This window comes from Rhodnius prolixus, unplaced genomic scaffold, assembly GCF_049639745.1.
Source record: "Rhodnius prolixus isolate KJV_2025 unplaced genomic scaffold, Rpr scaffold_9, whole genome shotgun sequence".
Lineage (NCBI taxonomy): Eukaryota > Metazoa > Arthropoda > Insecta > Hemiptera > Reduviidae > Rhodnius > Rhodnius prolixus.
The window spans coordinates 8,235,748-8,259,871 of record NW_027411604.1 but is presented as its reverse complement, the minus strand read 5'-3'; the positions used below and the strand labels follow the sequence as shown (position 1 = coordinate 8,259,871).

The 24,124-nt window shown below is 29.7% G+C and overlaps 2 protein-coding genes and 1 long non-coding RNA gene across 13 annotated transcripts; 1 reads left to right on the top strand and 2 right to left on the bottom strand.

Annotated features, from left to right (window-relative positions):
• Window positions 1–812: 812 nt before the first annotated feature.
• CIA30 (complex I intermediate-associated protein 30) lies at window positions 813–2,248 on the bottom strand. The gene is made up of 4 exons (XM_074128575.1): window positions 1,978–2,248; window positions 1,650–1,867; window positions 1,207–1,392; window positions 813–1,123 (listed from the first exon to the last, which is right to left on the bottom strand). Exons 1-4 carry the CDS (start codon window positions 2,246–2,248, stop codon window positions 899–901), a joined length of 900 nt encoding a protein of 299 aa, XP_073984676.1. The 3' UTR covers window positions 813–898.
• Window positions 2,187–10,937, top strand: LOC141454407 (uncharacterized). 11 transcript variants are annotated; one of them, XR_012458698.1, is made up of 8 exons: window positions 2,459–2,580; window positions 3,691–3,768; window positions 5,266–6,173; window positions 7,128–7,348; window positions 8,171–8,319; window positions 8,862–8,968; window positions 9,684–9,787; window positions 10,535–10,937. It is a non-coding gene; the product is annotated as an uncharacterized lncRNA (long non-coding RNA). The 11 variants fall into 11 exon arrangements; XR_012458699.1 differs by having other exon boundaries at window positions 2,472–2,580; window positions 3,694–3,768; XR_012458702.1 differs by lacking the exons at window positions 2,459–2,580; window positions 3,691–3,768 and adding exons at window positions 3,832–3,846; window positions 4,022–4,135.
• A 743-nt stretch (window positions 10,938–11,680) lies between these two features.
• Window positions 11,681–16,172, bottom strand: LOC141454406 (uncharacterized). Its single transcript, XM_074128584.1, has 3 exons — window positions 15,967–16,172; window positions 12,844–12,940; window positions 11,681–12,557 (listed from the first exon to the last, which is right to left on the bottom strand). The coding sequence occupies exons 2-3, from the start codon at window positions 12,897–12,899 to the stop codon at window positions 12,287–12,289; spliced, it is 327 nt and encodes a 108-aa protein (XP_073984685.1). The 5' UTR covers window positions 12,900–12,940; window positions 15,967–16,172; the 3' UTR covers window positions 11,681–12,286.
• Window positions 16,173–24,124: the final 7,952 nt, after the last annotated feature.

The window sequence follows — 24,124 nt, the reverse complement described above, 5'->3', positions numbered from 1 at the left end:
AACTTATTAGTTACCATCGTAACTATTTCCTAGTTTGTGAACTATATACATTAGTGTAAAAAAAAAATTTGCATGCTTCGATAAAGAGATTGTAAGGATTATGAAGGAATTTTTTAAAAAGGGTATTTGCAGGTTGACACCAATGTTTTGCGGGCATTACATATACATATAAAGTTCATTTCAGAAGGAAATATTTTTTGGATATCGTGGAGGTAGCCAGCTAATTATCTGTTTTTTCAGAACAAGCTATTGTTTTTTTTTCTTTTATCATAGAGACATAAAACTAGGGCAAAGCTCAGAAGAATAAAGAGACCCAAATAAATTCTGTATGTGGTGCCCATAGGTTGTCAAAGTACAGTGCTATATTGGCCCAGAAATTTCTGTCTGTAAATTTGGAACTGATTGAGTACCTATAATTGAAGATTGATTGAAATATACTTCCGTAAGACCAGATACATCCACTCTTCTGATAAATCACTACAAGAACTGAATGAGTACGGTCTTATAAATATTGCTTCACCTACATATTCCTTTATTTCCCAGACCTCTCGCCGATAAATTGTTGCCTTTTCAAGCATCTAGACGAAATAGAGAGCCACTTCTGTGCGTTCTACTGGTTCATACCTTCATTGCGTTGTTGCATATTTAAGATTGCGGAAAAATCCAAATTTTAGGATCTGAAAATCATGTATGTTTTACAAATAAAATTTAATTAGTCCAGATTATCGGTAACGTTTTCATGTCAAGATAAATTATTTGTTTAGATAATCTTTTGGAGCGGGAACTGAGTATTTTTATTAAGAGTGCTACGATTCATCAAGTCACAAAAAAGTAAAAGTTTTTATTATTAAACAATCAGCAACAGATGATAATAAGTATATAAATACAGAAAACAAAATTAATTAGCAGCTATATTCTTTGGTAATTTGTACTTTTCATAAGCAAATTCTTCCATATGTAAAGGATCATATTCTAAACCTATATAATCAATTTCAAGAGAAAAAGGTCCATTTATTTTATCCGATGCTGTAATCCCGAAGTGGGTAATTTTATTTAATTGTACTCTTTCCTGGATATCTTGTATTCTTCCTTTGCTTGAAAAAAAGAATTTTGAAAATGGGACCTAATAAAAAGTGAAAAGATATGACATCAGTTTAACAATTACAATTACAATTTTAATTATTAAAATTTTAGGATATGTTATACCTTAGTAATCTGCCAGTAAGGTCCGCCTCTAGTGTACAGAACATAATGATAAATATCATTCCAAAGTTGGTCAAAATAGCCACTTGTAGCTATATTCAACATATATGAACGGCCATCTCCTCGACATTTTATGACAAGGTGAGTATACTGACCCCAATTTAAATAAGCGTCTCTTTTAAAGGATTTCTACAATTTTAAAATGTTTTCTTAGACAACTAGAAGAAAAAGCTTCTTTATTAGTCATGCTTTGGATGAAGTATCAAATTTAATTTTCTTACTTTTATGGAGGCAAATGCTTTGTTATAAAGCAATATAACAGCCTCAATGGCAATCATTATTCTTGAGAAAAAATAATTTAGAAAAAGTTTAAACGATAACACAAATGTGTTTCACTTTAAACAAATTGATCATTTCACTCACTGACTTCAGTAGAAAAAACTTACCCTAACTCTTTTGGTACGAACTGAACAGTAGCCGGCTCGTTTAATCACCCCATCCTTTGGAACTTGAGTACTTAAACAGCCAGAAAATAGTCCATTTCCCGAATTGTTAATAGTTAATTCGCAAGAACTAAACCCTTCTCCATGGTCGGAATCACAAGTAGTAATCCACTGATCTAGATGTTCTTTTTTGTGGAGTTCCCACTGTTTATCTATTAATCCTAGAAAACATTAATGTGGGGTAAATATTAAAAATAGTTTTAATTAGTATTGTTCCATCATTATTAAAGAATGCAACAACTAACTTTTAAAGTTTAGAATTAAAAAATACCTGGTTGATAGAGTACTACTGGATCACTTTCAAGTTTTTGAAAACATTCCTTTCCAAATAATATTAACTCATTTTTTAGTTCACTGAAACCATCTTTAATAAGCTGTACTCTTGAAGTAACATTTTTGGATTTGTATCCGCCCTTAGGATCGGATTCCCAAAATAATTGTCTAATAGTAGTAGTTCTAAAACAGCTTTTAGAATTAAATAACGACTTTAACTTTTCCCTATCCAATAATGTAAACACTCTACCTGAACGCGAGACAATCATAGCGTTACCTTCCGCGATATGACTAGAGTAGTTCCAAGCACAAGCATGATGGAGAATCGATTGGATATTTCCAGCATAGGTAGATTATAAACAAAGAAATATTTCTGTTAATAGTTCCGAGGAAGAGCTTAAACTTGAATGTGTGTGGCTACTTACGGTTAAATTGTTAGGTGTGATAAAGGTGGCTGTTTTTATAAGCCATATTTGCTGCTGTAATTGGGTTGTCGGGTCGTACTTAACCTCTGTGTGTTTTTGTTGAAGTCTGTTTTATTAACATAGTCTGAATGTGTTAATATTACCGTAGGAGTTGCCTTTGTCGCATTAATTAATACGTGATTATTATCTTTTATATTCAGTCATATTTTGATTTAATTTTATAATTTAATTAGTAATATTTTTAATTATATTTTTATAAATGGGACATACCTAATCCTTACTACAATATTGTAGTATTGCGTTTTACTATCTAACGTACGTTTTAAAGATGCACCATTAAATTCCTACTAAAATTGCAACCCTAATCTCTTTTGGTTGATGGATACGAAGGTTGTTTGGTTCGTTTTAAGACAATTTGTTTGAATCTTTGTATAATTACTGAACAAATCATATTCTATTATTTTTATTGAAAATTATTTTCTGAGATATGATTTTAAAGAGGTTTTTGGAGTGGATGTTAAACTTCAGGACCTTCACTCTTATCTGACTCATAGATAACTATTGGTTAAAGATTTTCTAAACATTTTTTAAGAAAGGATTTGTCTTAATTGCGTAAATTTGCTATCTAACGTAAGTTTTAACGATGCACCAAAATTTCAACCCTGATCTCTTTTGTTTGATGGATACCAAAGTTGTTTGGTTTGTTTTATGGTTTCAAAGAAAACGACTACAGAAATTTACGTTAAGCTTTGTACAATTACTGAATATATCATATTCTATTATTTTTATTGAAAACTATTATCTGAGATACGATTTTAAAGAGGTTTTTTGAGTGGGAGTCCAACTCAGCACCTTCACACTTAACTACTTAAGATACGGACCTATTCTCATCAACTTATTTTACGGTTCAACCACTGATTAAATATTAAAGATAGTTTATTACTCAACCCTAATTTCAATTTTAAAGGAAATCTATTGAGCCAATTTTTAGGAATCGCCAAAATGAAGTCGTACGTAATAGCTTTCTATTTTCGTCGTTAAAATTTAAATTACTTTTAAAAACTCAATTCCAAAAATTAATTAGACTAAAACTAGTCTAAATAAAGTAAAAAATTTGATAATTAGTTGAAACTATTTTTTTATCGACGTACCGCTTGGTCACTATCAAGTAGTTCCCAATAAATTAATTAATAAATGATTTAAAAATATTTTAAGTTTAGTAAACCTTTTATTAGCCATAATTTCATGAAATTCAACATAAGTTGATTGAATTTTTTTTAATATAGCAGCACATACATATGTACATTGTAGAACCTCATCTACGTAACGGCCATTTCGCCAGTTTTACTCGTGATCTCAGCCAGGTAACATCGTAGTTGCAAAGGAAATTCATTTTCTTATTTAAAACTGAAAATATTCCATCAAATTTTTATTACTATAAGGTTATATAGAAATTTATTTTACAAAATTTTATTTTATTAAAATCGAAAAAAAAAGCTGTCTACTTAAGCAACTTGTTCTAACAGGCATTTTTTTTTTTGGGAATTATCAGTCTTCATTATTATTAGTTTTTTGCTAATTATCAGTCTTTTAACTACTTGAATGCTGGTGTTTCAGAGTTTAATAGTTAATATTAAGGCCGATGTTAGAATGTACAAGTGGGTTCGAACAAGAAGGAAAAACTATTGGAAAAAAAGGAAATCTTCATCTAATTTCACTCGAACACTCCTGGTTCGTATTTGATAGGTTTTGTTAAGACCGATGTAAGAATTTACATGTACGTACGATATATTCAGAACTGTATGAAGTAAAAATCGTGGGAAAAAGTCGAAGTTCTGGCCTAATTTCGCCTGAATACTGCTGCTCCTTTATTTGATTGTTAACAATAAGGTCAATTCAAGTTGGTAAATTTTCGATTCATGTGATTTGTAAAACAAGAAGTAAGAACCATTGGAACAAGTTGAAATAGTCTCTAAATTTCACGGTAATGCTGCTGTTTCTGCATTTGATAATTAATATTAAAGGCAATAAGTTAGGTCGATCTGTTTTGAAAATCAAGAAGTAAAAACCATTGGAAAAAGTAGAAGTCGTCATCTAAATTCACTTGAACACTCCTGTTTTGTATTTGATAGTTAACACTGATGGTAAAATGTACGTATAGGTACGATCTTTTTTTAAAAGTAAGAGGTAAAAAACCTGAGAAAAAGTCAAAATTGTCGTCTAATTTTGCTTATTTGATAGTATTAAGACCAATGCTAGATTGTAATTGTAAAGTCTATCATTTTTGAAAAAAAGAAAGTAAAAACAATTGGAAAAATTGAACTTTTATCCCAATTTCAATGAGATGCAGTGGTTTCAGTATACGATAGTTAATAGTAACACAATGCTACAGGAATGTTGCTGCTCCTGTATTTTATAGTTAATGTTAATACTAATGCTAGATTGTGCATATTGGGTCGATCAATCTCGAAATACAAGAAGTAAATACCATTGGATACTCGTATAGGAGAAATTGTTTCCGGGAAGACTGCTGATCCACTTTTTCCAATGGTTTTTCTTTCTTGTTTCTCAAAATTGATTGACCTAGCTTACATAATGTACCCTTGGTCTTAAAATTGACTGTCAAATAAAAAAAAAGTATTCTAGTGAAATTATGAGTAATTTTCAACTTTTTTAATAGTTTTTTCTTCATGTTTTTAAAATAAATGGACCTAGCTTATACAATCTAGCCCTGGTCTTAATAATTAATATTAAATACACAATCCGGAGCGCTCCTATGTAATAAGGAGAAAAATTAAAGATATTACTCATTTCGAATTTTTGAAATGATTTGACTAACATATTCATCCATATTTTTACAGATGTTTGACAATTCCTTAATATTTTGGATAACACCACTGTAACCTCCCTTACACAGTCTGCTCAGTCAGTGTTTTGCAACACGTGAACATCGGCGATGGTGAAGTCTATACATAACTCGGTAATTCTACCTCTGCGATTGATGAAAGTCCGAAACCGATAAGGAGTATAATAAAAATGCAAATATTATTATGTACTGCGGATGTAACCTGGATCCTCAACAGATAAGTAAATTCTTAAGCCTTTACGAAGACCTATAAAAAATAAAATTCTAGAAGTGGTAGTTCTATGTCAAAGTGAAGTAACGAAAACTTCAAGACAAGTTTTCAAGGCGAGGAAGATGAGTACGATAAGCTTAATTCGCTTTTAGAACGAGTTAGACGTGTACAATACATAGACTTCTTATATTACATTAACAGCATAACCGAGCGGTCATTAAATCAAAGGGTATAGATTTAATAAAAAGGAATCTTATTTAATGATATTAAGTAAGCTATGTACGTATTACATTAATTATAATTACAATTGTTTATGTATGTATTTTGGGAGAATCGTTTTTGTTATTGTTTTACTTATAATTTACATATAATTAAGAAGCGTAAGAAAAAATAACAAGATGACAATATATTTATGTATCATAGATTTTAGGGCTTGAAAAAGGTGTGAAATATATCGAAACTATGGTATTTATACATGATGGTGATTTCGGCAGTTCAGATGAAAAATTAAATGACTTCGTAGATAGAACTGATATGAAGTTAGTACCTCGGTATTTCGCTGCCAATAGTTATTGACTATTTTGTAACAGGAATAAAAGGGGTAGAAGTGCCTGCAAGCAGAAGTTGAATAAGAAGTATTTCTTGAAGCAAGTGTGTGAACAAAACCTTTGCTTTTGCATCGGCTTCATAAGGTATTTTGCTTATCTTTGTCACTTGGCCCTTTAAATTTGAGCATTAATTCTCACCTTTACTTTAATATAAGGAGGTTTAATGCCTTCTTTTGGCGCAAAACCTGAAAATCTAATACAAATTTACTGAACCTGGATTTTCGTAATTTCTCTTGAACAGCATTTACGATTTTCTATTAATAAGTACTTTCATTATATTATTATGATCTAGAGCTTGTATTGAAACATTTTTCTTGAAAACTCCATCAAGCGTACGTCTCGCGTTCTGTGTGCTTCCCTCCTTGAGCTGAAGCCTTTTGATGGCACTAGATTTTACTAAGACTTGTGTCTCTATGGGTCCGTGAAATTCTTCCACACATTCATGAAACTGTTCTCGATTAAAGATTCACTCGATCTCTCACAGTACACCAAAAGAAGGGAAGCAAACTCCGCAATCTAAACTTCTTTTAAGCCTCTTGAACAATAGCTAAAAACTCTAATAAATGACTGCTATAGCTATTGCTTATGCAGCAATATATACTTAGGACAGAAATCTTAGTGTACTACTTTTCCAGTCTCCCTAATCAAGAATCTTTGGGTAAATAGTAAATGCTCTTCGGTTTGCGTTGATCTTACCATTCATAATGACCTCAAAATCCGTTTTATCCTACACCTAGTGAAATCCTTTTTTCCCGATTTTATTTTGTGGTTTTGAGAAAGCTCTTACACTTCTTTCAATAGATTCATTTTATAATGCATAACATGCATAATATTGAAGAATTACTTAAATTATTTGATTTAGTAAAAATACTATGTTAAATGAAAATTTAATAAATATTAAGTCCTGACGAGAGAAATTCGTCCCACCAGAATTCGTTGGTGTACACTGGTGCATCAACCTAAAATATTTTTTGTTATGGTTAATTTATTGTAGTATCGAGTATCTTATATTTCTTTGTAAATGCTGATTTGTTTCAGTAGTCGTTTGCAGTTATTCTAGTCTTCAATAAGAGAAATGCTTCAAGAGTTAAATAAAAAAAGAAGCAGTTATGGTATTCTTCTCTGCTTACTTTAATTACCTCTGGTCTTGAGTGAATATCTTCATATTAGCATCAAGTAAATGGAGAAGTATGAAGTCTTACTATTCATTGATGGATACAACGGATTAGCAAGGCTAGGAACATTAGAATTGTAGACAAGTAAGTAAAGTAAAGTGATTCCTATATTTTCAAGTCTAACTGCCACTTAGGTGTCGTGGACGGAGGCGACTAGCAAACATACTTTACTGTAAATTACTCATATTAACCATTAAATAAAATCCAAGACCGGGAATCGAACCCAGTACCACTATACATATTAGCTTCGCAGGTCTCACCTCTAACCGCTCGGCTAGCGTGGCTTCTAAATTGTTGACAACCTCATCATCTTATAAAAATCGTTAGTTTTTAGTATTTACTAATGGAAACTTTAGGTTCATTAATTGTAAACAGTGAATTATTAATACAAATTATGGAGATATATAAAGAATTTTCATCTCCCGAACCAACATTGTTTCCATAATTATTAAAATAATTTCATCAGATTTGTATTATTTTGATATTTGTTCAATATCAATGAAAAATTTAAAGAAGGAAGACATTGTATTTATGGTTCGTCAGTCCTATCTAGTGGCGATCGCTTGAACTACAAAGATGTAATTCCACAACTAGTTTGAGCTATTGCCGCTAGGTAGCATGAGCATGTACTCGACGCTATTAAAAGTTATAACCTCACAACAAAACCTAACTGCCCGGTTAGTTGTTGGGGTAAGAAGTGTCATTTAGTTGTTTGGAAAGTGTTACTCAGTTTTTTCGAAATAATCTCTAACTTCTAGCAATAACAATAATTTGTTTTATTCACTAATTATACATCACCTTCATTATTATTATATTTTTTAAAAAACGTTTCCTTTCTAAAAAATTACCATATTTAAAATTCACTGTTTACTTCATAATTTGATGTTATTTACTGATGATTAGTAGTTTTTAAGTTGTTGCTGCTGTAACAAAGTCTGTAAGAACGTTACATACCCCAGAAAACTGATGGTATTATTTATTTCATTAAGCGATCACTTCATAGGAAAATGAAGTACTTGATTTTGCATCGTTATATCGTTAAGGGCTTCTTGCAGGTAAGCAACATTTTTTGTGTATACTTTTATTTTTAATTACGAGTTGATGTGATTAGAAGTGTTTATGAAATTGACATGTTTCCAAGACAGTTGATAGTAGTTGCATTTTAAGTGTACGCATAAGTTATTTTAGTCTTCATTATTTTGTTTCATAAAAATGTTTCAACGGTCATAAGTAGGTAGATTTAGTTTGTAACATGTTAATAATTTTTGATCGTCTTTACTACTATAAAAGTAAATTGATAATTAATTTGGGAATTATGAACTTCCACGTAAATATCAACCCTTATACAACTGCCCTACCGGACAGTTTTAATTCACATTTCTCTCATTTAAAGAGGAGAGTAATCTCCATGAAATGTAAATTAATAATGTGAAGTTTAATTACGTCCTAGAATTATGGACCTTGGATTTTGCAAGGTTCGCACCAGTAGTTTTAAATTCTAACTTATTGAAAATAGATTTTTTTCTAAATATTTGTAAATTACAATGAAAACAATCGTATAAATAATAGTTTATATAATTTTTATTTTTGTTCTCAGCGTTCTTTCGACATTCTAATGGTAACTCTGAACTAGTTCAATTCAAACAAATGGCTGGATTAATGACATCTTATCCAGTGTAACACATTCCAACTCCTACAGCAACAGTAAGTACATGTTTTCAGCTTACAGCATTTTGTTTCTCATTTAAGATATTAAGTCGTATTATCTAAAGATAAATAATAAAGTATACAGTAATAGATTACATACCTAGTAAATGTAATGATTTGCCTAAATTCAAACTATCCAGAAGGTACATGAACTTATATTTATGTACGTTTTTTAAAAAAAAGTGGATATGCTTACACTTTTAATGATTCTCTATCATCTTAAGGCTTTTTAGTGATTAAATTGCCTTTTCTAAAGTGAATTATTAAGTCATAAACATTAGTGTTGTACAGATTGCACATTCAGAATTTTAATTATACAACTGCCCTACCGTACAGTTTTAATAAAGTGATTGGTCTTTTTACTTCTTCAAAACTGAACTTTTTGCAACAATTAAGTCAAGTATCTCAAATAGGCAGATAGGGCGTGTTGTCTTCCGCTATTATAACCCATGTTTAATAAGTTATTGAATGAGAAATGGTTTAATTGTTTGAAAAGACTTACTTTTCAAGGAGAAATTATTTCAGTTCTTGGTCAAGTTTAATTCGTTTATTCGTTGAGGCATTGTTGCTACAATACAAACTATATAATTAATAATTTTACAATATTGAATATTGTTATTAACTTAGGATTGAATAGGTATTAATAATTTAGTGAATTTGAATTTAATTTTTATTATTGTTAATAATAATATCTTCGTTCGTCTTTCTTAAGGCCATCCTTTAAATCCAGCATCCACAAAAGTTGAGGTGTTTCGCAATCCGTTTCATCATTCCAGGGAAATCAAACCAAACTATCTTATTGGTTTTTTTTTTCAGGTAAGCTTTACTTTTATTTGTACATTACCTGGAATAGATGATACTTTTTATCAGATGAATTAAATCTTTCCCTAGAAAGATTTTAATTCGATTGAAAAATACAATGTTTAATGTATTGTGAATTCTGTAGCTTCTTTGTATTTGCTGTATTTAAATCAAAGAATAAATTAGAAATTGAAGTCCTTATAATTAGATTAAAGATATTGGGCAACCTTATTAGAAATACTATACATTCTGTTCTTACTTTAAAATCAGGAATGAAAAAAATATTAATAAAGAGGTATTAAGGTCATGCCAATGCTATCTAGCGGCAATAGCTTAAACTAGAAATATGTAATTGCAGTGTTTGCTAGTTCCAGTGTTTGCCGCTAGGTAGCATGGACATGTACTTTGACACTATTAAAATAAACATTAAATAACCTCCTAACGACCTAAAGACAGTGGGTTAAAAAGATTATTCGGTTTTGTCCGAACATTCTCTTTATCATCTAGCAACAGCAATAATTTGCTTTATTTTTTAAATGTTCTTCACCCGCGTTGATAAACATATTTCATTTTCTTTGATAGAAAGGGTTAGGTTCTTTAAAAAAATGATTTAAACTTTCATTTATTCACATTTATTTAATTTTTATGAATACATAATCAGTTTCTTTTTTTTTCTAGGTTCTTAATTCAAGCTAAACTCAGTAAAAACTAATTATTTTTTGTACATAAATATTGTTGATTGTACATGATGTTGATTTTCAGATTAAATACCTCTGATACTGGAGTACTGCCTGCAAAACTGTTCATCAATAGAAGCCCATGTGAAATAGACGTAAATCATCTATCCTAGGAAATTTATGCGAAGAATCAACTAATAAAACAAGTATTATGTAGTTACTACACGTAATGTGCACGTTAATTTCACCATGTAACGTTAGAATTTTTACTTCAAATTGCATGTACTTCTTTTTAATAAAATGTTTAATTTGTTTGCTGTATAAAAAAAAATTATAAATTAATAAAAAAGAATCTTATAATATTCTCTTTTTCATCTAAAAAAAAAAAACAAATTGTTTTATTATCATGTTTGCACAGATTTATTTAAAAAGCGTTTAATTGAAAAAAAAAAAAAAAAAAAAGAATAAAAAGGAAAACCTGAAAAAAAGTTTGAAATAGCTGCGATAGTGGAAGGAATAAAAACAAAACTAAAAAAGGTTGAAAAACCTTTTTAAAAAAAGGAAAAATTAGTTCTAAAAATGGCCACAAGGTTGCAGCACTTACTGGACTTGACAAGTTTATAAAGATATTTTAGTTTACATATTTGCCACTAGGTAGCACTAAAACGGTGTATATACAACTGTTAAGATTTCTCTTCAGTACGACTTGAGTGTTTGACGGGAGTAGATCGCTCTGCCGCTCGTCACCTAACATATCTACTCTCGTCTTACTTTATCAAATATGAAGGTATGATGATGACATATGCCTGTCTAGTCAAAAATAAGAATTATAATATAAAAATATTCCAATCAAATACGACGAAAAAGGTATGATAACATATGTCAGCCTCGTGTAAAAATCACTAACATTCAACATGTAAGTTCTTCTGAAAGAATTATTTAATAAATCTTCTAAACATTAAATATGAAAAATAGGTATAATGCATACATACGTCTATTTAGTCAAAAATTGGGTTTTTAATAGTAGGTAATTCAAAAATTGGGCTTTTAATAGTAGGCAATCGCCCCACCCTCCACACCCGGCCAAAATCACTTACCTATATAGTTGCGCAGTACTATTGCACAATCGACAAGCAAGAAACATTTTATGCACTTTTTCTCTGCATAAACTAATTTATTCTAGCTTACTTCCGGTATCAGTAATTAACACATTTATAATGCCATCTAACTATATTATATTTACTAATTAAAAAAGCTTAAACTACATAATAATTAATAAAAACAATGGAGTTAATAAAAAATAAACTGCAGTTTGTACTGTCACTCCTAGGTAGCAAAACAATTACTATTTTAACCTTATTAGATTCTCTTTCTAAACTTTGGAGGCCTTTTTTAACTATTTTTTTTTATGTTTTCTTTTTTCATTTTTTTTTCCATTATTTTTAATTTCTTATTATTTAAGAGATTAAAAGGAAAAATAAATACAATATTATTAATTAACTATTTTTTATTTAAAAATAATTTATAAACTTTTTTACAATAAGTTTAATAAAATCTTTACAGAGTTTGGGAAAACTTCAATTGACTGGTGACTCACGAGACCTATATACGACCTCCCTACGCTACATTTAACCATGTTGGTGACTCTCAAGACTTAAATAGGACATTCTTTCACTCCCATTTACCATGTTAATGACTTATATAGGACGTCCATTCACTCATATTTAACCATGTTGGCGACTCACTAGACTTATAAAGGACCTTCTTAAACACACATTTAACTCATTTAGTGACTCATAAGACTTATATAGGCTTACATTCGCTCACATTTAACCAATTAAGGTAAATAATTGTGAATGAAAGGAGTCGTCAATATGATTAAATGTGAGTGAAAGGAAGTCCTATATAAGTCTAGCAGAGCTGTGGCTAGAAATTTTGCCCAAATCTGACTGTAAACATGTACATTAATATAGTAACTACATAGTTTAATTAACTGATCTCTAGTCAAATCTGTAGGTTTCTTAGATAGATGATTCACGTCTTTTCCACCTGGTCTTCTATTGATGAACGGATTTGCAGGCAGTTCTGTAGTATCAGCATTGTTTAATCTGAAAATCCAACATGTTTAATTAAATTACAGTGCATTTTGAATTTTACCATAAATTAAGAAACTAGAGAAAAACATCTATAACAATTGATAAACCTTTTCATTCAATAAATGAAATAAATTTCCAAAAAATACACTTAATAAAATTAATTGAATCGGTTCAACATGAAGTATTTCTGAATTATGCTACACAAAACTTTACAAAATTTATCGTTTCAATGAAGTTAATATTTAACTAAACATTGTGATTTAAATTTACTGAGCCAAATAATGAAAGTTCTACTTACATTAAATAGACATATTTTGTAGATACATGATGCACGGCAAATGGTAAAATGAACATGTTAATAATAAGGCAAATCTAGTTGTACAGCAAGGGACGATCTGTTGTGAAAAACAAGAATCAAATACCATTAGAACATGTAGAAATCATTATTTAATTTCACTCGAACACTCCTGTTTTGTATTTGATAGTTAATATTAAGGCCGATGTAACAATGTAGATGTAGGCACGTTTTTCAAGTATGAAGAAATAACCACTGGAATAGTGGAAATTTTCTCCTAATTTCACTGGAACGCGGTGGTTTCTGCATTAGATAATTTAAATTAACGGCAATGCTAGATCGTACATGTTGGGTCGATCTGTTTTGATAAACAAGGAGTACAAACTAGTGGAAAAAGTGGTAATAGTCTCTTAATTTCACTGTAAAGCTGCTGTTTCTGCACTTGATAGTTATTTTTAAAGGCAATCCTAGATTGTACATGATTGATTGATCTATACTAAAAATCAATAAGTAGAATTCGTCTTCTACCTTCACCCGAACACTCCTGTTTTGTATTTGATAGTGATATTTAGTAGTGATTAAGGCCAATAGTAAAATGTACACGTAGGTACGATCTTTTTTTTTAAGTAAGAGGTAAAAAGCTACAGAATAAGTCAAAATTGTCGTCTAATTTTGCTTATTTGATAGTTCGTATTAAGACCAATGCTAGGGTATATCATTTTATAAAAACAGAAAGTAAAAAGCAATTGGAAAAATTAAACTTTTATCCCAATTTCAGTGCAGTTCTGTGGTTTCTCTATACGATAGTATAAGGCAATGCTACAGGAATGATGCTGCTCCTACATTTGATAGTTAATATTAAGGCTAATGCTAGATTGTTGCATATTGGGTCGATCACTTTCGAAACACAAGAAATAAATACCATTGGATACAACAGTAATTTTTTCTGGGAAGACTGCAGATTCACTTTTTCCAATGTTTTTTCTTTCTTGTTTCTCAAAAAAGATCGGCAAAAATATGCGGAATCTAGCTATCAACTTAATAAGTACTATCAAATACGAAAACATAAGTATTCTAGTGAAATTACGAGAAATGTTCTACCTTTACCTATTGTTTTTACTTCTTGTTTTTAAAATAGATCGGCACGATCTGAAAATTCTAGCATTAGCCGTAATATTAAACTAATAAACACGGGAGCAGCATCATTAAGCAGTTGGGTGAAAAGATGTACTTTTTCCAATGGTTTTTATTTATATTTTTTTTAATAATAGACCGACCTTATATTTACAATCTAGCTTTCCCTTAATATTAACCATCAAATACTGAAACAGCAGTCTTCCAGTGAAATTAGGAAACAATTTCTCCTATTTCCAATAGTTTTTATTTCTTGTGTTTCAAAATAGATCGACCTAATTAGTACAATCTAGCATTGCCCTTAGTTTTAGCTGCCTTATACGAAAACAGGATTATTCTAGTGAAATTATGAGTAATGTTCACCTTCTCTAATCGTTTTTACTTCAGATTTTTAAATTAGATCGACCTAGCTTACACAATCTAGTCCTGGTCTTAATAATTACTATCAAATACAGAAACCTGTATAATTAGAAGAAAAATTAAAGATATTACTCATTTCGTATTTTTGAAATGACTTGACTAGCATATTCCTCCATACTTTATTTAACAATAATTATTTCGGAGAGAATCCAAAAACGTCCTTATTTTAAATTTTGTGCCCCCTCTCCGCATAAAATACATTTCCAACTTCTCAGTTCTATAATACTATTACTCGTACAGAATTAAAAAAAAAAAAAAAATCATTTTAACATGTACTAGATTTCAGTTAATTATATTCATAATTTTTACAAATGTTTGACAATTCGTTAATATTTTGGATAACACCACGTAACCTCCCTTCCTTAGACTGCTCAGTTAGTAAGTTTAGTGTGGCCAGGAGAGAGCGGTGAAGTCGAATTCCTTACCCTAATCTGGTTATTCTTCCTCTGAGATGGTTGAAAGACCGAAACCGATAAGGGATATCATAAAAATACGCCCTATAATTACAAATATTAAGCACTGTGGACGTAACCTCATTTTCATAAGACTAATAAATTCTTAAGCCTTTGCGAAGACCTTTACGAAGTAAGGTTCGAGAAGTGTTAGTTCTACATATATCGAAGTGAAGTAACGAAAACCACAATCAAGATTCTAAGACGAGGAAGATGAGTACGATAAGCTTTCAAGACATTTCCTTTTGTATAGACTTCATAAGGTATTTGGCTTATCCTCATTTAATGATATTAAGTAACCTATGCACGTATTACACACAATTGTTTAAGTATTTTGGGAGAATCGTTTCATGTTTTTGTTATTGTTGTACTTGGTATAATATAGCCAGTGTAAGAAAAAATTACCACATGACAATGTTTAAGCATGTAAATAACATGTAAGAAAATGGCTCATAGGTAAAAGTTTCCTCGTACATTTAACTATTATTCTTTAATATGATGTAAAATTCAATTATAATGCGTAAATGATCAGTAATTGCGGGCTAAAATTTCATTATGAAAGAATATCGATGTAACTAGGTTTTCCACTCTGAAGATTGGGTAAAGGCTGATTTGAGTTATTTAAAAAATGGTTCATAGGTAAAAGTTTCCGCCTAAAATTAACTATTATTCTTTAATATGATGTAAAATTCAATTATAATGCGTAAATGATCAGTAATTGCGGGCTAAAATTTCATTATGAAAGAATATTGACGTAACTAGGTTTTCCATTCTAAGGCTTACATATGAAACAATTTAAAGATTTTACCACTTATTCGGAATTTCAGGCAATAAATATTTTGAACAAATATTAACTTAAAAGTGGAAATTCGCCATGTATAAAAGTAGGTAATAGGTTAAGTTGTTTTTACGGATTTTCTTAAAAACGGTTTCAAAGATTTTGTTCAAACTTCGTGTACTTTTTATTTAGGCAGTATTACATCAATTATATTGAAAACCTTTCTCTGAAATCTTATTTTGAGAACACATTTGGAGTAGATCTTCAGTCCTAGATTTTACTCGTAAACTGACATTTTAATAAAATATTAAGTTGTACCACTAATTTATTATTAAACATTACCTATTATTTAATTAAAATTCCAAATTTGAAGAAAATCTATCCAGCAGATTTTCAAGAATTAGCCAAAGAAGGTCAGAAGTATAGGTGCTCATTTTTGCCTTAAAAAACAATTTCTAGTGGGAAATCAATTTTTAGCTACTTAATTCAACTTGATAATTTAATATTCTATCATTTTTTTAAAGAAAAAATTAGTATTAATTTTTAAATAGAACACCTTTTTGTATTCTTCCGCAAAACCATGTGCTTATGTAGGGTGACGTCATAAAGTAGTCCCAAATTAATTATTAAAAAAAAGACTTTCAACCTATTAAAATTGTGGGAAAATCATTTTTTTATCTAAATTAACTTGTTATTAATCCATTTTAAACAGAATTATGTTTAAATTTGATTTTATAAAAAATCCAAGTACAAATATGGCGACTAACGGATTTTTGCAGTCAGTTGCCATTTGGCTCCCGACCAGTGAACATCTATGCTGTTCATGTAAGTAAGATTTTATTATTTTTTTAATTAAATTCAATCAAATTTTTATTAAACTTAATAGAAAATTAATTTAGTGTTACAACTATATTAAATTTACGGAGCTTTACATATTTTTTTATTGAAAAATTAAAAAAATTGAATTAGCACGTGTTCGACCAATGAATCTTGCATGCCTGAACAAGCAATGCTTCGTATTTCTTTAATTATATTTCTATTTCACTTGATTAATTTTTACATTTTAACTTGAAATTAATTTTTATTATTATTTTAAATATTTTTTTACTAAAAATTCAAGTTTGCACAAATATGGTGACCAACAGATTTTTGCAGTCAGTTGCCATTTGGCTCCCGACCAGTGAACATCTATGCTGTTCATGTAAGTAAGTTTTTATTATTTTTTTAATTAAATTCAATCAAATTTTTATTAAACTTAATAGAAAATTAATTTAGTGTTACAACTATATTAAATTTATGGAGCTTGACATATTTTTTTATTAAAAAATTAAAAAAAATGAATTAGCACGTGGTCGACCAATGAATCTTGCATGCCTGAACAAGCAATGATTCGTATTTCTTTAATTAACTCTATTTCTCTTTATTAATTTTTACATTTTAACTTGAAATAAATTTTTATTATTTTAAATATTTTTTTACTAAAAATTCAAGTTTGTACAAATATGGCGACCAACGGATTTTTGCAGTCAGTTGCCATTTGGCTCCCGGCCAGTGAACATCTATGCTGTTCATGTAAGTAAGTTTTTATTATTTTTTTAATTAAATTCAATCAAATTTTTATTAAACTTAATAGAAAGTTAATTTAGTGTTACAACTATATTAAATTTACGGAGCTTGACATATTTTTTTATTAAAAAATTGAATTAGCACGTGTTCGACCAATGAATCTTGCATGCTTGAACAAGCAATGATTCGTATTTCTTTAATTAGCTCTATTTCACTTGATCTAAAACAATCATCTTTAGATTCATTGTTTAAAAACAATATCGAGATTTTCAGTTAGTACATTGCATTAATAAAAAAAGTTATTCCTATAAAATATTGTTATTACTAAATTCGGTAAATAGAGGTTTTTGGGGAGCGAAAACTGATCTCTACCTCCTCGAGGTGCTCCCTGGGCAACTACTCCCGGGAGTAGGCTAACAGAGACAGTACACTTTTCAAACCTATTAAATTAAACTTTTTTCCAAATTTAATTAAATGTAGAATAAAAAAGTGTTATCTGGTGCCGTATCGCGAACGTTTGCGATATCTAAAGCAAAACTATACAAAATAAATACTAGGATATTCTTTTATTAAATTCTCATCCATATAAAAAAAATAGATTTAAGAATTGACTCCATCATAAGTGGCTATAAAAACTGATACATGGCACTAGTTTTCGTTACAGTATTAGTTGTTGTAGTTTAGTTTAACTAATGCATTAGTTTTAGAGTAGATAAAGAATTAAATATTAGTTGTAGAAATAGGTATAGTTTTAAGAATTAGATATAGTAATAGGTATAGTTTTAAGAATTACATGTATAGTTTTAAGAATTAGTTATAAAAGTAGGTATGGTTTTAAGAATTATTTGTAAAAGTAGGTAGTTTTATAAATTAGTTTTAGTTTTAAGAAGTAGGTATAGTTTTAAGAATTAGATATAGAAGTAGGTATAATTTCAAGAATTAGTTATAAAAGTAGGTAGTTTTAAGAATTAGTTATAAAAGTAGGTATGGTTTTAAGAATTAGTTATCCTTAAGAATTAAATATAGAAGTAGGTACAGTTTTAAGAATAGTTTTAAGAATTAGTTGCAGAAATAGGTATAGTTTTAAGAATTAGTTATAAAAATAGGTAGTTTTAAGAATTTAGTTATCCTAAAGAATTAGATATAGAAGTAGGTATAGTTTTAAGAATTATTTATAAAAGTAGGTACTTTTATAAATTAGTTTTAGTTTTAAGAAGTAGGTATAATTTTAAGAATTAGTTATAAAAGTAGGTAGTTTTAAGAATTAGTTATAAAAGTAGGTATGGTTTTAAGAATTAGTTATCCTTAAGAATTAAATATAGAAGTAGGTACAGTTTTAAGAATAGTTTTAAGAATTAGTTGCAGAAATAGGTATAGTTTTAAGAATTAGATATAGAAATAGATAGTTTCTAGTATTAGTTATAAAAATAGGCATAGTTTTAAGTAATAGTTATAAAAGTAGGTAGTTTTAAGAATTAATTATAAAAGTACGTATAGCTATAAGAATTAGAAATAGAAGTAGGTATAGTTTTAAGAATTAGTTATAAAAATTGGTAGTTTTAAATATTATTTATAAAACGAGGCATAGTTTCTAAGTATTAGTTATAAAAATCGGCATAGTTTTAAGAAATAGTTTTAAAAGTAGGTAGTTTTAAGAATTAATTATAAAAGTAGGTATAGTTTTAAGAATTAGAAATAGAAGTAGGTATAGTTTTATGAATTAGTTATAAAAGTAGATAGTTTTATGAATTAGTTATAAAAGTAGGTAGTTTTAGGAATTAATCATAAAAGTAAGGTATAGTTTTAAGAATTAGATATAGAAGTAGGAATAGTTTTAAGAATTAGATATAGAAGTAAGTATAGCATTAAGAATTATTTGTTATAAAAGTAGGTAGTTTTAAGTATTAGTTATAAAAATAGGCATAGTATTAAGAATTAATTATAAAAGTAGGTATAGATTTAAGTATTAGATATAGAAGTAGGCATAGTTTTAAGAATTATTTATAAAAGTAGGTAGTTTTATAAATTGTTTTAGTTTTAAGAAGTAGGTATAGTTTTAAGAATTAGATATAGAAGTAGGTATAATTTTAAGAATTAGTTATAAAAGTAGGTAGTTTTAAGAATTAGTTATAAAAGTAGGTATGGTTTTAAGAATTAGTTATCCTTAAGAATTAGATATAGAAGTAAGAATAATTTTAAGAATTAGTTATAAAAGTAGGTATAGTTTTAAGAATTAGATATAGAAATAGATAGTTTTTAGTATTAGTTATGAAAATAGGCATAATTTTAAGAATTAGTTATAAAAATGGGCATAGTTTTAAGAATTAGTTCTAAAAGTAGGTAGTTTTAAGAAATAGATATAGAAGTAGGTATAGTTTTAAGTATTAGTTATAAAAATAGGCATAGTTTCTAAGTATTAGTTATAAAAATAGGCATAGTTTTAAGAAATAGTTTTAAAAGTAGGTAGTTTTAAGAATTAATTATAAAAGTAGGTATAGTTTTAAGAATTAGAAATAGAAGTAGGTATAATTTTAAGAATTAGTTATAAAAGTAGGTAGTTTTAGGACTTAGTTATAGAAGTAGGTATAATTTTTAGAAATGGATATTAGTTGTACGTTGGGCTGTAAGCCCCTGCCATTTAGAAGAAACCATATCTTAGTAATCTTATTGAATCGCGTTAATATTTAGTATTCAAGTATTTAGTATTAAGTATATCAGTATTTAGTTCATTAGTTAGCATAGTTGCACGTTAGACTGTAAGCCCCGGCCATTTAGATGAAATTATCTTAGGAATTTCACTGAATTACTAAATTATCTAGTTTGTAAATTAGGATAAGCATAGTTGTAAGTTGGGCAACTGAGCCCCTGCCATATAAGAACAAACCATATCTTAGGAATTTCAATGGATGGCTAAAGTATCTAGTTTGTAAGTTAGGTTAAGCTTAGTTGTAAGGTGGGCAAGGGAGCCCCTGTCATATTAGAGGAAACTGTATCTTGGGAAGTTCAATGGTCGGCTAAAGTATCTAGTTTGTAAGATAGGTTAAGCTTAGTTCTTAAGTTGGGCAGTATGCCCCTGCCATATCAGAAGAAACTATATGTTACGAATTTCAATGGATGGCTGATGTAATTAGTTTTGAAGGAAGCTTAGTTGGAACTTAGTGAAATGTCCGTCCTTCAGCTCAGCAGAAAATCATATCTTGTAAATTGGGCAAGTGAGCCCCTGCCATATAAGAAGAAACCATATCTCAGGTATTTCAATGGATGGCCTAAGTATCTAGTTTGTATGTTAGATTAAGCTTAGTTGTAAGTTGGGCAAGTGAGCCCCTTCCATATAAGAAGAAACCATATCTTAGGAATTTCAATGGATGGCTAAAGTATCTAGTTTGTAAGTTAGGTTAAGCTTAGTTGTAAGTTGGGCAGTGGCCCCTGCCATATCAGAAGAATCTATATCTTAGGAATTTCAATGGATGGCTAAAGTATCTAGTTTGTAAGTTAGGTTATGCTTAGTTGTAAGTTGGGCAGTATGCCCCAGCTATATCAGAAGAAAATATATCTTACGATTTTCAATGGATGGCTAAAGTATCTAGTTTGTAAGTTAGGTTAAGCTTAGTTGTAAGTTGGGCAGTGGCCTCTGCCATATCAGAAGAATCTATATCTTACGAATTTCAATGGATGGCTAATGTATCTAGTTTGTAAGTTAGGATAAGCATAGTTGTAAGTTGGGCAACTGAGCCCCTGCCATATAAGAACAAACCATATCTTAGGAATTTCAATGGATGGCTAAAGTATCTAGTTTGTAAGTTAGGTTAAGCTTAGTTGTAAGGTGGGCAAGGGAGCCCCTGTCATATTAGAGGAAACTGTATCTTGGGAATTTCAATGCATGGATGTTGAATCTAGTTTGTAAGATAGGTTAAGCTTAGTTGTAAGTTAGACGGTATGCCCTTGCCATATCAGAAGAAACCATTTCTTAGGAATTACAATGGATGACAAATTTATCTAGTTTGTAACTTAGGTTAAGCTTAGTTTTAAGTTGAGCAGTATGCACCTGCCATGTCAGAAGAAACTATATCTTAGGAATTTCAATGGATGGGTAATGAATTACTTTGTATGTTAGGTTAAGCTTAGTTGTAAGTTGGGCAAGTGTACCCCTGCCATATAAGAAGAAACCATATCTTTGGAATTTCAATGGATTGTTAATGAATCTAGTTTGTAAATTAGGTTAAGCTTAGTTGTAAGATAGGCGATTATGCCCCTGCCATATATGAAGAAAACATATCTTAGGAATTTCAAAAGATGACTAAATTTTCTATTTTGTATGTTAGGTTAAGCTTAGTTGTAAGTTGGGCAATTGAGCTCCTTCCATATGAGAAAAAACCATATCTTAGGAATTTCAATGGATGACTAATTTATCTAGTTTGTACGTTAGGTTAAGCTTAGTTTTAAGTTGGGCAGTATGCACCTGCCATATCAGAAGAAACCATATCTTAGGAATTTCAATGGATGGCTAATGAATCTAGTTTGTATGTTAGGTTAAGCTTAGTTGTAAGTTGGACAAGTGTACCCCTGCCAAATAAGAAAAACCATATCTAGTTTGTATGTTAGGTTAAGTAAGTTAGACGGTATGCCCTGCCCTTGCCATATCAGAAGAAACCATTTCTTAGGAATTTCAATGGATGACTAATTTATCTAGTTTGTAAGTTAGGTTAAGCTTAGTTTTAAGTTGGGCAGTACGCACGTGCCATATCAAAACAATATTTTAAGAATTTCAATGGATGACTAAATTATCTAGTTTGTAAATTAGGTTAAGCTTAGTTGTAAGTTGGGCAGTATGCCCCCGCAATATTAGAAGAAACCTTATCTCAGGATTTCAATGGATGGCTAAAGTATCTAGTTTGTAATTTAGGTTAAGCTTCGTTTTAAGTTGGGCAGTACGCACGTGCCATATCAAAACCATATCTTAGGAATTTCAATGGATGACTAATTTATCTAGTTTGTAAGTTAGGTTATGTTTAGTTGTAAGTTGGGCAAGTGAGCCCCTGCCATATAAGAAGAAACCATATCTTTGGAATTTCAATGGATGGCTAATGAATCTAGTTTGTAAGTTATGTTAAGCTTAGTTGGACTAGTGGGCCCCTGCCATATTAGAAGAAACCATACCAAAAGAATTTCAATGGATGGCTAAAGTATCTAGTTTTTAAGTTAGGTTAAACTTAGTTGGGCAAGTAAGCCTCTGCCATATAAGAAGAAACCATATCTTAGAAATTTCAATGGATGACTAAATTATCTAGTTTGTAAATTAGGTTAAGCTTTGTTGTAAGTTGGGCAGTATGCCCATGCCATATCAGAAGTTATTCATGCATTCATGCTATATCTTACGAATTTCAATGGATGGCCAAAGTATCTAGCTTAGTTTGAACTTAGTAAAGTGTCCGTCCTTCAGCTCAGTAGAAAACCATATGTTTGGGTTTTTAATAGTGGATCTCAAAGTAGTTAATAAGTAGTATTTTAAGGAAATTTTTTTGAATAAATAGTTTACTTAGTTACAAACTGATTTTAATAGTATTTTGAGTGCACGTCATCTAATAAATACACAACTTAAACTAATTTAAGTGAACACTTTTGTTTAGCATACTGTTGAAGTGCTCTTGAAGTATTGGGTTATGTTTAAATTTCACTTGTATTTTTTTTTCTACACTTTTTCTACATTGGTGCATTTAAGTGGCTTTTTTTCTTTTGGAACAGATGGAGTTTATTTCCTGGCAATATATTTTTATTAAATAATCTTCGCTTTAATTTTAAAAAGAAGGTGGTATTTAGGTAAATGAGTGACATTGATTGGAAAAAGAAAACGTAGACGTAAGTAGATGATCTTTTCTAGTTATTATTGATAACAGTCTCCAAGCAGTCTTATTGTTTCTACATTAATAGCTTTGTAGTCAGTCGAAAATCCTTTGGAGTTCTATTATTAACAATTGAAACACTTACTTTTACAAATTTTCTAGGATAATTTTTCGCTTTAATTTTAATTATAATTCCATTATTTTACATTTTCATTTTCAATTAATATGGTGTAACTAATAGCATGTTAATAATGCATGAAAAAATTAAATCATTGCACTAATTGCATGTTCACTACTCACCTAAATGAATACTTGGAATTATAATTTTTTAAAACATTTTAGTGGCCCCTAACAATGATTTTACTCGGTTTTTTAATACTAAATGTGAATTAAATGTACCGACTATTTAATTATTGTGTTAGATTTATCTCGGATACACATCCTGCACAACACTTCGTGACAAAAAACTTTAGCTCCGATATTATACATTACACGTTTCATTGTTTTAAAATCTATTGTTTCTTGGTTGATTTGTTTAATTTCAGGCTAGGGTTTCAGTTGTTAATCGTCTTTGTTCTTTCTTGAATTTCGTTTTCTTTGTTGGTTTTGTAGATTTTGTTTTCCTGTATCTTTTTGTAAGACCAATTACCCTCCAGTCCAAAAACCCTTTTTTTCCGAGCGCCTTTCTAATAATCCCCCTATTTCCCTAATTGCCCCATCCTATACGAGTACATAACCTAGAAATCAAGGTTTAACTCATTCTAGTCATTGGTCTATGCAGACAGATCTCCCTGTATATCCCTCAATCACTAAACGATATTCTTACCCTATTCCCTTTTCTTCCAATTTTAACCCAATCCATTTTTCAAACATTATTGTATGGGGTTCTACGTATCCCTATGCCTGCTTAAATGACCAACTAGAAGGCGGATGTGGGTAGAAAGGCGTTCTTTGGGGAGCGAAAACTGATCTCTACCTCCTCGAGGTGCTCCCTGGGCAACTACTTCCGGTAGTAGGCTAACAGAGACAGTACATTTTTTAAAGCTCAAATGTAGCTTCAATTTAAATTTTTTCCAAATTTAATTGAACTTTAA